Source organism: Lynx rufus, unplaced genomic scaffold (assembly GCF_022079265.1).
Source record: "Lynx rufus isolate CCGP_SWC_20201006 ecotype Redwood Valley unplaced genomic scaffold, mLynRuf1.p SCAF_11, whole genome shotgun sequence".
Taxonomy (NCBI): Eukaryota; Metazoa; Chordata; class Mammalia; order Carnivora; family Felidae; genus Lynx; species Lynx rufus.
Window position 1 is genome coordinate 20,827,821 of NW_025814825.1, and position 14,962 is coordinate 20,842,782.

At 49.0% G+C, this 14,962-nt stretch overlaps 1 protein-coding gene across 3 annotated transcripts in view; it reads left to right on the plus strand.

The window, feature by feature from the left end:
• ANXA11 (annexin A11) overlaps positions 1 to 6,811 on the plus strand; it is a 43,429-nt gene extending 36,618 nt beyond the window's left edge. For all 3 annotated transcript variants that reach the window (XM_047073051.1, XM_047073050.1, XM_047073049.1), the window contains 4 exons: positions 2,604 to 2,699; positions 3,662 to 3,720; positions 3,886 to 4,008; positions 5,990 to 6,811. In XM_047073051.1, the coding sequence (XP_046929007.1) occupies positions 2,604 to 2,699; positions 3,662 to 3,720; positions 3,886 to 4,008; positions 5,990 to 6,049 (338 nt within the window). In that variant the 3' untranslated portion in view covers positions 6,050 to 6,811. The remainder of the gene's footprint in view (positions 1 to 2,603; positions 2,700 to 3,661; positions 3,721 to 3,885; positions 4,009 to 5,989) is intronic.
• Positions 6,812 to 14,962: the final 8,151 nt, after the last annotated feature.

The following is a 14,962-nucleotide window of genomic DNA, read 5'->3' on the forward strand; positions in this document are numbered from 1 at the left end:
TGGTCCTTGCTGAGGTAATGACATTTGAGTTAAAAGCATGACAGAGTAAGGGCGCCTGGGTGGCTCAGTCAGTTGAGCGAATGACTCTTGGTTTCGGCTCAGGTCATGATCTCACGGTTCGGTTGATGGGTTCAAGCCCCACATCAGGCTCTGCGCTGACATTGTGAAGCCTACTTGAAATCCTTTCTGTCTCTCTGCCTCTTCCCCACTTGTGCCGTCTCTCTCTCTCTCTCTCTCTCAAAATAAATAAAGCTTGTTTAAAAAATGAAAACATGATAGAGTTGCAGGTGCAAAGGCCCTGAGCAGGGGGGCTCCCAGCAAAGGGGGTCATTGAGGCTGGGGCGGGTGGCATGAGTGAGAGCCAGAGGAGACGAGATCAGAGCGGTGGGCAGCCCTGGGGACAACTGCACGGACTTAGATTTTCATCCAGAATAAAGCCAGAGGGCCTGGAGGGCTCAGAGTGGAGGAGGGAGGTGATTTAACTTAGATTTTGCGTGTTCACTGGCTGTTGTGTCGTCAAGGGTGGAGGGTTCAGTGGCAGAGCAGCCAGGAGGCTGGTGGCCCGGACAGGGTGGCAGGGGCGGGGCGGGGAGGGGCAGATTCTGGCCCTGTTTGCTGACCCTTGGACGTGGGGTGTGAGAGAAGCAAAGCGTGGAGGGTGGCTGGAGGAGGAGCAGAGTGGCTGCCTCTCCCCCGAGATCGGGAAGCTGTGGGCGGAACAGGCTTTAGGAGGGAAAGAAGTCGGGAGCCTCTGTCCAGAGATTCCAGGTGGACCACTGGGTTTAGGATTCTGGAGGTCAGGAGACGCCTACACTCCAGATGGAAGCTTGGGAGCTCTGAGTGGGTCATCGGTGCTTGAGGCTTTGGGACCGCAAGAGGTTCCCTCTGGAGGGGATCTGGAGAGAAACCAGCGGAGGACAGGGCCATGGCCATCACAGCTGGCTGTGAAGGAACACCCAGGGGAGGGGAGTCCTGGAGGCCAGCTGTGTTGGAAAGGCTAGTATGTGAGGCGGTGAGGACTGGGAATGACAGCCACACTCAGCGGCACTGTGGGAGCCCGAGTGAAAACGCAGGCACCCGTTCCGTACGTGCCCTAGGCTGTACTGCATTCAGCAGGTGCTGATGTTCTCCCCTTGGTACAGATTGGGGAGAAGCCACGGGGCGGTGCGGGGCCGGTGGGAAGTTAGGCCACCCAGCCGGTCACGTGGCAGAGCTCAGGTCTGAACTTGGGCCCTGGCTCCGGAGCACTTCTTAATCCCTCCACTACGCTGTCACGGAGCATGAGGGAACAGATTTCCATCTTGGTCTTTATTTATTTCAATGCGTATAGAATACATAAGTAGTACCTCGAACGCGTGGTTTCAAAAATATTATTACTTAGGGGAACAAGAGGAGCTGATCTGAAGAAAATAGGAAGTAACGAAGACCAATACAGGTACAGCAGAATTCACGACACAGAGGGGCAAATGCCCAAAGGTTAGGGAGCAGTGATAGAAAGGGAGACCCGGGCAGGAGAAGGGAAGATTAATCTCCGGGGGCAGAGCCAGAGTTAGGACTTAAGTCGCTACTGTGCCATCTGCCTCTCTAGGAACCTCGGGTCCTGTTCCCGTGGGTTCTTGGCCTGTCCTAGCGCAAGCTGTGTGGGCCGGATAGGAGTTAGCACATATAGTCCGCCTGGAGACGGGAAAGGATTTGGGAAGAGAGCAAACATTCTGCTGGTGTGTGTAGAGGGGTCCTGGGTGGGGTAGTAAGGTGTGATTGGGAAAGCAGTCTGGTGAGGGGATCACATGAGCAGGCGGGAGTTGGGGGCACACGTCACGTGGGGTGAAGACCCTGCCCAACTCAAGAGCTGGGTGGGCACGGTCAGTGGGGCCACGTGGGGTGCTGCAGGCAGAGGGGAGAGGGGGGCTCTGGCGAGTCGGGGTGGCCTCCTTACCGTGTGTCCTGTGTCAGTTTGATCCAGATGCCACAACAAACTACCACAGACCGAGTGACTTAAACAACAGGTAGTTGCTTTCCCACCGTTCTGGAGGCTGGAAGTCCAAGATCAAGGTGTCAGCCTCGGAGGCCTCTCCTTGGCTTGCAGATGGCCAGCTTCTTGGAGTGTTCTAAAACGATCTTTTCTCTGTGGACGTCCCTGGTGTTTCCTCGTGTGTCCAAATCTCTTCTTATAAGGACACCAGTCAGATCGGATTAGGGCCCACACTAAGGGCCTCAATTTTTTTTTTTTTAATTCTGTTTTAATGTTTATTTATTTTTGAGAGAGAGAGAGTGCACTCTTGACAGAGTGCAAGCTGGGGAGGGGCAGAAAGAGAGGGAGACACAGAATCCGAAGCAGGCGCCAGGCTCCGAGCTTCAGCACAGAGCCCGATGTAGGGTTCGAACTCATGAACCAGGAGATCATGACCTGAGCCGAAGTCGGACGCTTAACCGACTGAGCCACCCAGGCGCCCTGGTAAGGGCCTCATTTAACTCAATCACCTCTCTAAAGTCTGCATTGCAAATACAGTTACTTTCTGAGGCGCACCGGCGGTTAGGACTCCACCATGTGGATTTCGGGGGACAGAATTCAGTCCGTAACTTGTTCCCTCTCTTTCCGCTAGTTTTCAACGAGTACCAGCGGATGACGGGTCGAGACATTGAGAAGAGCATCTGCCGGGAGATGTCCGGGGACCTGGAGCAGGGCATGCTGGCCGTGGGTCGGTGTCTTGGGGTCGCCGGCGCTGTCGGTTTCAGGGTGCTCACCGCTCTCTGCTTGAGGGGTAGCTAGCGAACCACGTGATCCAAGATGCTGAATCCTGGGCCTCCTTGGTGGGAAACGAGACCGCTCCCCGCTCACTGCCGCACCGCCCCTCCTGCTGCCCCCGAGGTGTCTTGTTTGTGTCTCGGGCGCAGCTCCGGGGAAGGGAGCCGTGGTGCGCGGGCACTCGCGGGAGGGCAGCCAGCTCCTCTCCCGGAGGAAGATGACTCACATCCTGCCAAGTTCCCTCTAAAAATACATCCCTGCAGGCAGTTGTCAGATGTCGGTGATGGAAACACGTGGAAAGATTTTTACTTGCAACAGCAAAACAGGCCCTTGCTAAGGAAAGCTGGCTTAGCTCCCAGAACAGTGCGGGGCCGTCCCCTTCAGGACAGGGCCGGGTGGGCTCACTTCTGCCCACCGTCAGGGCTTGGGCCCCAGCTGCATAGCCCTCGTGACCTCCCTGTACCCTGTGGGGACGTAGCAGTCTGCCCATCTTTGGCTCCTCGTTTCCTGGCGTGTCCTCTCTGAGGTAAGGATCGTGGCCTGAGGTCTCTAAGGAGACAGTCATTCCACTCAGCCGTCCTTTCTCCGTGAGGGTCCCAGTCCCAAGGCTGCCCCTCGCGCTGGAGCAGGAACGCGGTTCCCCGTCACCAGCCATGTTTCTTCCCTACATGGCTCCTTTCACCACATGGGTTGCCAGGAAGGAGGCTGAGGTTGGTTTCTAGGCCCTGCGTGATTCTATCCCAAAGAGCCGGAGCCAAGATCACAGATAATTGAGCCTGGAGGAGAAATGGGGAGAGGAAGGTGGATGCAGTGACGGGCATCACGTGCGGCCTCCTGGAAGGACACTCGCTCTCTCTGAGGCCCCTCGGACTGAGAGTTTTCTGCAGATTGAGTTATGCTGTTTCTCTCTTCTAGTGAAATGTCTCAAGAATACCCCAGCCTTCTTTGCTGAAAGGCTCAACAAGGCCATGAGGGTATGTGCCTCCCACAAGCAGGGGTCTGGGTGGGGGAGTTTCAGCCCCTCCCATGACTGGGGCCCGAGGAGAGCCACCCCTCAGCTAAGAGGACAGAGGGCCCACAGCGGGAGCGTGGGACAGTAAGGATGCCCACTGCTCACGCCCTTGGTGGACTCTTTCCAGGGAGCGGGGACGAAGGACCGGACCCTGATTCGCATCATGGTGTCTCGCAGCGAGATCGACCTCCTGGACATCAGAATGGAGTATAAGCGGCTGTACGGCAAGTCGCTGTACCACGACATTGCGGTAAGGGCCCTCTGGGGGATGGATGCTTGTGGACCTCCTGGTCACCCGCATCGTTCCTATACCTCCCTGCTCAGAACTCTGGCCTCTGCCCTGCACGGGCATCTTGCCTGTGGGCTGCGTACTTGGCCCTCTTCAGCTTCTGCTTCTTTGTCCGGTTGCCCCCAGACTGTTGTAAGCTCCCAAGGCAGGCTGGGCCTTGACCTTGCGTGGCGCCCCGTCCCTATCTCCCCAGCCTCCAGCACACCTGCTGCTCAGTAAGTGGAAAGAGGGGGAGCGCAAACACCGGTGTGTGAGAAAACGCAGGGCCTCCCCACCTGGGTACTTGGTCACCCTGTGACCCTGACCCGTCAGTGAGGACTCCCATCCCGAGGCTCCCTAGAGCTCAGCCCACTGACAAGTACTTCCTTCACCCAGCCTCATGGCAGGGGCAGCATAAGAAGGCACTTGAGAACAGGGCCCCGGGGTCACAGTCATTCCACCCAGCCGTCCTTTATCCATGAGGGTCCCGGTCCCGAGGGTGCCCCTTGCCCTGGGGCAGGAACGCAGTTCCTCGTCAGACTGGAGTCCAGCCCAGCTCTTCCACTTGCTAACTGTGTGACCTCAAGCAGGTTCCTCACCCTCCTTGAACCCCAGTTCCATCATCCCCAAGATGGGGATAATTATAGTTCCCCCCAGGAGTTCGGGGAGCCTTGATTGAGACAGCCCCTATAAAGCACGTCATGACATGTGACATGTCTAAGAAACGCTAGCTACTCTTATCACCGTGTTCCAGGGCTGGTCTGACAAAATGCATTCCTGTTGGTGGCGGGGGGTGGGGCGGGGTGGGGGGGGGGGAGTCTCTGACCATTAAATTCTGAACTCACATGAGCCTTGAAAGCAAAGTCACCACAACCAGGTTCTGATTTCAGACTCCCTCAAATTTGATGTTGGGCCTGTCGCGGAGAACAGCTAATCTCCATTTCCTGGCTATAAAAATGATGATGTTGATAGCAGAGGATTAGTAATTATTCACAGAGTGGGTCTTGTGTGCCCGTGGGCTACTGGAAGACGCCATAGGCCTCACCCCTGAGGAAAGAAACGGTAGAAGGAAATGATGAGAAGTTAGCTAAGTGAAGGGCACCTGGCTGGCTCAGTCAGTAGAGCATGCGACTCTTGATCTTAGGGTCGTGAGTTCAAGCCCCATCTGGGGCATAGAACTTACTTAAAAAATAAATTAGTTTAAAATAAATAAAATTATTTAAAATAAATCAATAAAACTTTTTTTAAAAAAAAAAGGAAGTTAGCTAACTGTGTTCTACATATTAATTTCTTTCTTTAATATTTATTTTTGAGAGAGAGAGAGAGAGAGAGAGTGCACACATGCGAGTGAGGGAGGGTAGATAGAGGGGGGGACAGAGGATCCAGAGTGGGTTCTGAGCTGACAGCAGAGAACCTGATGTGGGGCTCGAGCTCACGAACCGTGAGATCATAACCTGAGTTGTTGGGCGCTTAACGGACTAAGCCACCCAGGCGCCCCTGAGCTGGGATACCCGAATAATAGCAGCGGACGCTCCTGCCACAGGAGATTACTCTTCCAGAGCACAGTTAGTGCCGCATCAGGGGCAGTCTCAATTTAGCACGATGACACTGCACTGGGGAGAGACCACCACGAGTTAGCTCAGAGTTAGGGGCTTGGGGGGAGCTTTTTATAATTTTTGTGTATTTATTTTTCAAATTACGACTTTGATCACTGGGGTGAGTGCAGCTCTGTTTTTTTCAGCGGGGGTTTGGGGAAGCCGAACCGCACCACACTGGGTTTGGGTCGCCAGTGACGCAGAGTACGAGTGAGCCGCTCCCGCCGCGGGACCCACGTGATGGGGAATTTCCCCCGTGGGGCCTGCCTCTCTGTAAAAGCGCTCAGGGCAGAAGAAAATCAGAAGATAGGAGGCCGAAACTGGGCCACAGCTCCCTCAGCTGATGTTTTCCTTGTTTCTGCGATCAGGGAGACACTTCAGGGGATTACCAGAAGATTCTGCTGAAGATCTGTGGCGGCAACGACTGAGCTGTGACTGGTGGCTCCCTTCTGTCCGCCTGCGGGCAACAGCGACGCCAGGAAAAGGTCAAGAGAATGTCCATCTGTTTCTAACAAATCCACAGAGTAGCCCCCCAGGTGCCCCAGTGCCGCCCGTCCATCCGTAGAGCCTTGGCCCATCCTCCGCCACCTCTCCTGCTCCGTATATCATGCTCGAGCTGAAGGACCTGGGTCCCTCCCTCCCTCAGGGTGCCTTCCCCTCCCCAGCCCTCACGGCCGCTTGCTGCTGAAGTACGTGTTTTATTTCTCGACTCATGCAGTCATCCCCTTTTGCTTGTGGCTGAGACTCTTGGCTTCATATTAGTCCTGTAATTTTTCATTTTTATTTGGAGGCATCTTTTTTTATAATAGTCCCTGCCAGACAGATGCATACAGGTCTGTGCTGCGTGCACGTTTCGGGTCAGAGAGGCTGGCTGGGGAGCACCGTGTCCTCGGTAAGGAGTAAAAGGGAAGACCTTTGGCAGTAATCTTTGCATCTGGTGAGAATGTGTCATCAGCTTTGTCATTGCCAAACCCACTCCTTAGAGTTTTCTTAGAAAAGGAAAAAAAAAAAAAAAGAAGAAGAAGAAGAAAAAGGCCAGAAACTCATCTGTTCCTTCTTCTGTGCGAAGCCATGAGGACACGGCCAGCTCCCTGCCAGTGACAGGGCTTCGTGTAAATTACGTGAATGTGCCTTAAACCTGGATGTCAATAGCCAAAAACTTTCTAAATTAAAGTCAGCCAGTTCTGGAACATTTTGGAAATGTTTTCCCTGGTGCCAGCTTGTTTTCTCCTGCCTCCCGATTCTGCCTGCAGCTCTGGGTTTCGGCCTTAATAGCCAGTGCAAATGTATATGACTTTAAGTAGAAACATGCTCAGGAAATCCTGAGCGTGGGTGATTTATGGAGCCCCGGCTTGTAAGGAATGAGAAGGGAGGTTCCCGACATCCGTGCCCAGGGCCCAGCTGCTGAAGTGATGTGTGGAGTTTGGTCAGATACGGGTGTGGTGTAGTCCACTGAGGACAAGGTAGAAGAGTGTGGTCCTTCATCCGGGTCCTGAGGAAGAAGCACGGGCAAGAGGGTGTGTGTGGGACTCCTGGGGCAGTCCTCCCGGCCAGGCGCCGGAGAGGAGGGTGGGGACAACCCAGAGAGGCACAAGACTGGCGCCTCCCTTCAGGGACCCTTCGGTCTGAGAGGTGCTCGTGGCTGTGGTCCTGATGGGTCTTTGGCCCCTTGGTCAGTAGTGTTAGAGGGTGAGTCTAGAAGGGTCACAGTTTCTAGACATCATTGTTCTCTCCAGAAGCCTGGAGCTTGCCTTGCCAGGGGTCTCCGTTCACTCCCTTTCTGACCTCTGTTGGAATTTAGAAAGGAGAGAATTCAGGGACTGAGGTGGGAGATCAAGCTAGCTGGGCCTTGGCAGGGTCCAGGGAGGCCTTGTCCCTGGAGTAGACGTCTGCCTGGGAATACCACCCGACCCCTCAGACTCCCCTGGACATAGAAGAGAGGAGAGGATGGCCCAAGGGGCATGGGGCAGCCGTGAGCTAGATCCCAGCCTGTTCCCCCTAGACCCACTCCCCAGCCGGAGAAGTCACTGTCGGCCCTGGAATATCGATTTTAGGCCCTGCTCTTCACTCCTTTCCCCCTGTTTCCATGCCCGTGGCCTCTTGAACAAGGCCCAGCATGCCGGGTGCAGGTGCTGCCCCCCTAGGGCAGGCCCCAAGCCCTCGGGTGCCAGGGGGGCCCTGCCTGGTGGGATGGGCTGATTGGCCCGACGTGACTGTGAACTGAGGCTGACCCAGGCGGCCTCCTGAGCCCTGCCAGGGCCTGCATTCAGCCCCCTCCAAGGTGACGGTAAGTGTCCCGTGACATTACTTTGCCCTGTTGTCTGCACCAAAGGTTGTAGCCTGGTGCCCAGCAGGCAGTACCTGACTGTACACGCATTTACTTTGGTCCCCAAAGTGTCTTTTCAGACATTCGAATTTATTGCCAACATTGAGGTATTGAGAGGTTTTACGTTTTGTAAAAATACACAATGCTGGCTTCCCTCGAAAAACCCAGCTCTGGCAACCCTGCAGACCAGGAGCTGCTGGAGCCAGGTCGCAGCTGCCCCCTTGGAGCACAGCGCTCTCTGTTTTGCCACCAGCCCCACCACACCCCACTGCATGTTACCTGTTTGGCCCCTGTAGGTGTCGGAGTTTGAGACCCCTGGTCCACACACTTGGGGACCACCTGCCTTCATCCTGGTCTTGGTTTCTCTCTACCTTCCTGTCCCTCAGGCTGCCCTCTTGGTCACGCCCGTGGAACCCAACCCATAATAAGTATGGGCTGGAGGGCTGCATGACCTCCTCGGTGAGCTCGCTTCAGGGGCAAAGGCATTTACTGCCTTCCAAGGTCAACAGGAGGTTATTAACTGCGTTGATTACACCCAGGACAAAGAAGATGGGGAGGGAGACATTCAACCTTACAGGCCATCTTTCTGGGAGAGGGCTACCCTGGGTCTTTTTCTGCCCCCTGGAAATGGTGGTCGAGGCCAGTTCATTGCCACGCATCTAATGTCACTTCCAGAAGAGCTACCAGAGGGTGAGATACCCGGTGAATTTCAGCCCTGAGTGAATTCTCTGCAGCTGTGGGGCATCGGAAGGAACACGGTTGGGGGCAGGAGCACGGCGAGGGCGAGGCAAGGGGGTCACTTGTTTTGGGTGCACAATTGAAGAAATCCTCCCTGCTGTATATTAGGCTGAATAAAGGAGCTTACTTTGCGGGTGGAGAAATGGTCCTAAAGTGGTGGTTCCCAAACCCCAGCGTGTATCAGGATTATCTGAGGCGCTTGTCAAAATGCAGGTCCCTGGGCCCCAACCTCACAGATCGGAGCAGGCCTGGGGGCCAAGAAACCGCTCCTGCCTCCTGCTTGCCTTGTCATTAACTTCTGAGCCTGGAGGTGTTGGGTCACACACAGGACAGGTGAGCTCGAGGAAGGCTGTGTTTGGAGTTCAGTCAGGTGATGGAAGATGGGGCAAGAGGGATCTGCAGGTTGGCCCTCTACAGATGCCCACGGGCGGTGACCGCTGGGTGACCGTGCTGTGTCCTTCCTCTTGCTTTGGCAAAGGGTTACAGCTCTAGCTTAGGACTCGGCCCCTTATTTCTGCTGCCGGTTCCTCCCTGCCCTGGCTGATGGAAGTGGAGTCAGACCTGGAAACAAGAAACCAAGCTAAATCATCACCAAGGTCTTCACCGGGCAGATAACAGCTTAAATTTTCACCCCATCAAACCTGAAAGCTCTCTCTGGCCATGTTGCTCAGTCTTCTGCCTGGCGCCTTACAGGGACCCTCGCCATAAAAGATTCAATCACTGAAGCCCCCAGCTTTACAAGGGGCTCTTACCCTCAGCCCCCATTCCCTGGAAAGCTAGCCTTGGCCCAACACGGGTGTCCACTCTGAACCTCGTTCCTTCTAACAGTAAGAGTTGGACATCCTGAAGCAGAAAGAGTACCACTCTGGGAGTCAAGTATCTTGTCCCGATCTCAGATCAGCCGCTGATTTGCTCTATGATCCTAGAAAAGTCATGTGTCCCTGCTTTGGGCCTTTGTTGTGCCTTTGTAAAATGAAAGACTAGATCAGAGTTTCTTAAACTTCAATGTAGTCAGCAAAAATGGTGGAGTAGGGGCCTCTAGGAGTGTCCCTCCCCCACAAAAGCAACAAATAAGGTGATGAGAACAGTCAGAATCAACTTTATTCAAACTCTGGAAACTAAATGAAAGTCTGCAGCAACCAAATGCTTGAGAAAAAAAGGCTCCGTTAAGAGGGTTTTGTTGCGTGTTCACTTACCCCGGCCCTATCCCCCACACCCCCCTAGCTCAGCAGCAGCCTCAGAAACAATATCCCACGGTCCTTGTAAGTTCTTAGCACTGGAGGGAACAGAATGGATCTTGTTGTCCTCAAGAACTGTGGATATTTTGATCTGTCTGGTTGCTCCCTGAAAGCAACCGGCTCAAATGACTTGCTTTTATCTCACCTAATTTGGTGGAGGTGGGTGGGGGAGGGGGGGAGGCGGCAACCCTGGGGGACATTTGAAGGCAAATGTATTAGCCACTGATGCCTGGAGGAAGGGGTAACAGTAGGGGCAAACAGGAGACAAATTGAAGAGTTTGGGGAAGAAAGGCTGGGCATGAAATACTTTGGGGGATAACGGTTTCCAAGAGCACCACGAGTCCCTGGCAATCTGGAAGGGCACGCACGTGCCCAGGGCTGAACGCGTGCCTAGCAAAGACTCGAGAAGGCTCTCAGCGCTCACCTCTGGCGGATCTTAAGGCTCTGCACAAGCAGGAAATAAAGGCTTAGGTCGAGTCCTAGACCACCTGGCCGAGCGTCAGAAGCCCCAACACACACAGAACACATCTGCAAAGACTGGGAGATTTGGGGATGGAGGTTGGGGAGTTGGTTCCAGGAGTTTAAGGAAATGTGTCGAATCACGAGTGGCCACTAAGCTCACTGAATTCAGAGACTTCAATGGTGACACCTAACAAAGAATACAAACGTCAAAAAATCAGTTCAGAAAACTCGCTAAACAACTAATACAGCAGGCGGCAACGATAAATCTTGGGGAAGGGGAAGACTCTGATTTCCAGAGTTGTGACATTATGATGTTCAAAATGCCCAATTTTCAACAAAAATTATGAGGCATGCAAAACAAGAAAGCATGAGCCGTACGCAGGAAACCCAGAAAATCTGTGAATAGAAACTGAGGAAAACCCAGAAATTGGACTTCCCAAACAAAGACTTTAAATCGACTGTCTTTAAAAATGCCAACTTCTATTTGGTTCCCTTTTGTAATTTCCTAATAGAAATAAAATCTATATTAGAATAGAAGAGAGAGAAAATTTCTGTTACTACAAAAAAAGAACCAAGTAGAAAGTCTAGAGTTGAAAAGTACAGTAAAAGTGAAAAACTCACTTAGAGGGGTTTAAGAAGAAATTTGAGAAGGCAGAAAGCATCAACAAACTTCAAGATAAGCCAGTTGAGCTTTCCCAGTCTGAGGAGCAAAATGAAAAGAGAATGAAGAAAAGTTAACAGAACCTAAGAGACCTGTGAGACACCATCAAGTGTAGCAACATGCATGTAATGGGAGTCAGCGAAGAGAGAAAGCAGAAATATCTGCAGAAACAGTGGCTGAAAACTGACCAAATTTGATGGAACAAGTTAGTCTACACATCTCGGAAGCTCGACGTACTATAAGCAAGATACACAAAATGATCCACATCGAGACACGTAACTAGACACAAGAGACAAGGAATCCTGAGAGCAACAGAGAACCCAACTTGTCACATACAAGAGATCACCAGTACGATTAACATCTGACTTCTTGTCAGAAGCTGTGCAGGACAGAAGGTTGTGGGATGACCTATTCAGTGTGCTGAAAGAAAAAATAATGTCAACCCAGAATCCTATATCTGGCAAAATATTCTTTAAAGATGAAGGAGACGTTAAGACGTTCCTGGATAAAGAAAGACGGAGATGGTTTGCTTCTAGTAGACCTGCCCTATAAGAAACACTAAAGGTCCTTCAAGCTGAGATGAAAGACAGCAGGCAGTAACCCAAATCCACTTGAGGAAAACAAAAGACCTTGGCAAAGGCGACTACTTAGGTAAACATAAACATTACTATTAATATGTTTTTTGGTTTGTAGCTCTTTTTTTTTTTTCTACATGATTTAAAGACAGTGACACCAATCAAGAAATATAACTGTTGATGGGCACAAAATGTATAAAGATGTAATTTGTGACAACAACAACACAAAGGAAGGTGGTGGAGCTATGTAGGAGCAGTTTTTATACACTGTTGAAACTTGGTGTTAATTCAAAATGGTGGTTACAAATTAAGATGTTAACTTAATCCCTGGAAATAACTAAAACATAGTAAAAGAACTGAGAGGGGAATCAAAATGGTACACTTGAAACTGTCTCAGACAAAATATGGCAATAATCGAGGAATTAAGGAGCCAAAATATACATAACATAGGAAACAAATAGCAAAATGGTACAAGCCTTTACTTAGTAGTAATTGCTTTAAATATAAATGGCATAAACTCTCAAAAAAGCATATTGGCAGACAAACGACATTATATCCTGATAAACGGGTTAAATCCATCAAGATAGAACAATTATAAACATGTATGCACCTAACTGTACAGTCCCAGAAAATTTGAAACAAAACCCGACAGAATTGAAGGGAGAGATAGTTAATAATAGTCGGAAACTTCAACACCCCACTTTCCTCGTGGATAGAACAAGTAGACAAGAGATAACAAGGAAACAGAAAACTTGAACGACACTGTAGACCAACTAGACATAACAGACATATATAGAACAGTAGACCCAACAACAGAATACACATTCTTAAGTGCAAATGGAAAACTCTCCACATAGACCACAAAACAATCTAAACGAATTAAAAAAATTTTTTTTTGTTTATTTTTGAGAGAGCGAGAGACAGAGCATGAGTGGGAAGGGGTAGAAAGAGGGAGAGGCACAGAATCCAAAGCAGGCTCCAGGCTCTCAGCTGTCAGCACAGAGTGGGACACTGGACTCGAACCCACGAGCCATGAGATCAGGACCTGAGCTGAAGTCAGATGCTCAACCGACAGCCCCCCAGGTGCCCCTAAACAAATTTTAAAAGATTGAAACTACACAGAATATCTTCTATGACCACAGTGGAATGAAATTAGAAATAAATAACAGGAAGGAATCTGGAAAATTTACAAAATGTGTGGAAATTAAACAACATCCTTAAAAAAAAAAAAAGTGCTCAGAGGAAATATATAGTTGCAAATGCCTATGTTAAAAAAGAAAAAAGGGATCTCCAGTCAATAACTTTTCACTTTAAGGAATTAGTAACAGAAGAACAAGCTAAATGCAAAGCAACCAGAAGGAAGGAAATAAAGATTAGAACACAGATAAACAGAATAGATAAACAATAGGATCAGTGAAACAAAAAAATAATTCTTTGGAAAGATCAACAAAATTGACAAACTTTTAGACTGATTGACAGAGGAGACTCAGTTACTGAAATCAGAAATGAAAGTGGGACATTACTGATAACTTATAGAAATAAAATGTTATTTATTTTTAATGGATTATAAAGTTATACAAAAATACTGTTAATAATTTCATGTCAACATATGAGATAACCTACATAAAACGGGATAATTCCTAGAAATATACAAATTCCCAAATGAGACTCAAGAATAGAAAATCTGAATAGACCTAGAAGAAGAGATTAAATCGATAATAAAAACCTCTCAACAAAGAAAAAGCCAGGACCAGGAGACTTCATTGGTGAATTCAATCAAACATTTAAAGAAGTAACACCAATCCTGCTCAAACTCTTCAAAACATAGAACATTTCCTGACTCATATGACACCAATGTTACCCTGATACCAAAGCCAGACAAAGAGATCACAAGGGAAGTGCAAAAATCCTCAATGAAATAGCAGCAAGCTGAATCTAGCAGGGTATTTAAAGGATTAGCCACCATGGCCAGGTGAGATTTATCAAAGAATACAAGAACCATTCAATATACAAAAATCAGTCCATGTCATACACATTGTTAGTAGGATAAAGGGGGATGAAAACCGATCACCCCAACTGATGCAGAAAAAGCATTTGAAAAAACCCAACGCTTTTGGATGGTTAAAAACAAAATTGTAAGAAAAGGAGTATTTATCAACCTGAGATAGAGAGTATCTATGAAAAGCCACAGCTGACATACTTAATGGTGAAAGAAGAAAATCTTTCCCCTAAGATCAGAAACGAGACAAAGATGTTTGCTCTTGCCACCACTAGTCCACATTGTACCGGAAGCTCTAGTCGGGGCAATTAGGCAAGAAAAAGCATCCAAATTGGAAGTAAGAAGTAAAAGTTTCTGTTCACAGATGACATGATCTTATATAGGAAATTATAAATCCTACCCACACAAAAACTATTAGAGCTAATAAACGAATTCAGCAAAGCTGCAGGATATAGGATACATGATCAAAATACAAAAATCAGTTGTGTTTCTATATACTAGCAGTGAGCCATCTGAAAATAAGATTCCGTTTATAATAATAACAAAAAATACGTAAGGGTAAATTTGTTGGTGTAAGACTTGTACACTGAAAACACAAAAATACAAAACACCCTGCGCTCACAGTTTGGAAGACTCAGTATTGACAAGGCAAATACTCTGCAAACTGATCTACAGATTCAATCTAATCCCCATAAAAATTCCAGCAGCCTTTTTGCAGACATGGACAAGCTGATCCTAAAATGTATGTGAAATTGCAAAGGACCAGTCCCCAAATAACCAAAACAGTCTTGGAAAAGAACAACAAAGTCAGGGATCTCACACTTCTTAATTTCAAATCTTACTTCAAAGCTACAGTAATTCAAACAGTGTGATACCAGCATAAAGATAGACCTATAGATGGGATAGAATTCAGAAACCTAAACATCTACGTTTAATTGATTTTTGGCAAGGGTGCCAGAACCATTTGATAGGGAAGGAATATTCTCTTTAACAAATAATGCAGGGGCAACTAAATATCCACAAGCAAAAGAATTAAGTTGGATCCCAACCTCACACCATATTCAAAAAGTAATTCAAAACAGATCAAAGAACTAAATGTAATGGCAAACACTAAAAATCTTAGAAGAAAACAGGAATGAATATCCATGACCTTGGATTTGGCAATGGATTCTTGCTGATACCAAAAGCAAAAACAACAAAAAAATAGATAAATTGGACTTCATCAAAATTAAAACTTTTGTATTTCAAGGGGCACCCAAGAAGGTAAAAACCCACAGAATGGGAGAAAATATTTGTAAGTCATATATCTGAAAAAGCCTAGGATCCACAATACATAAAGAAC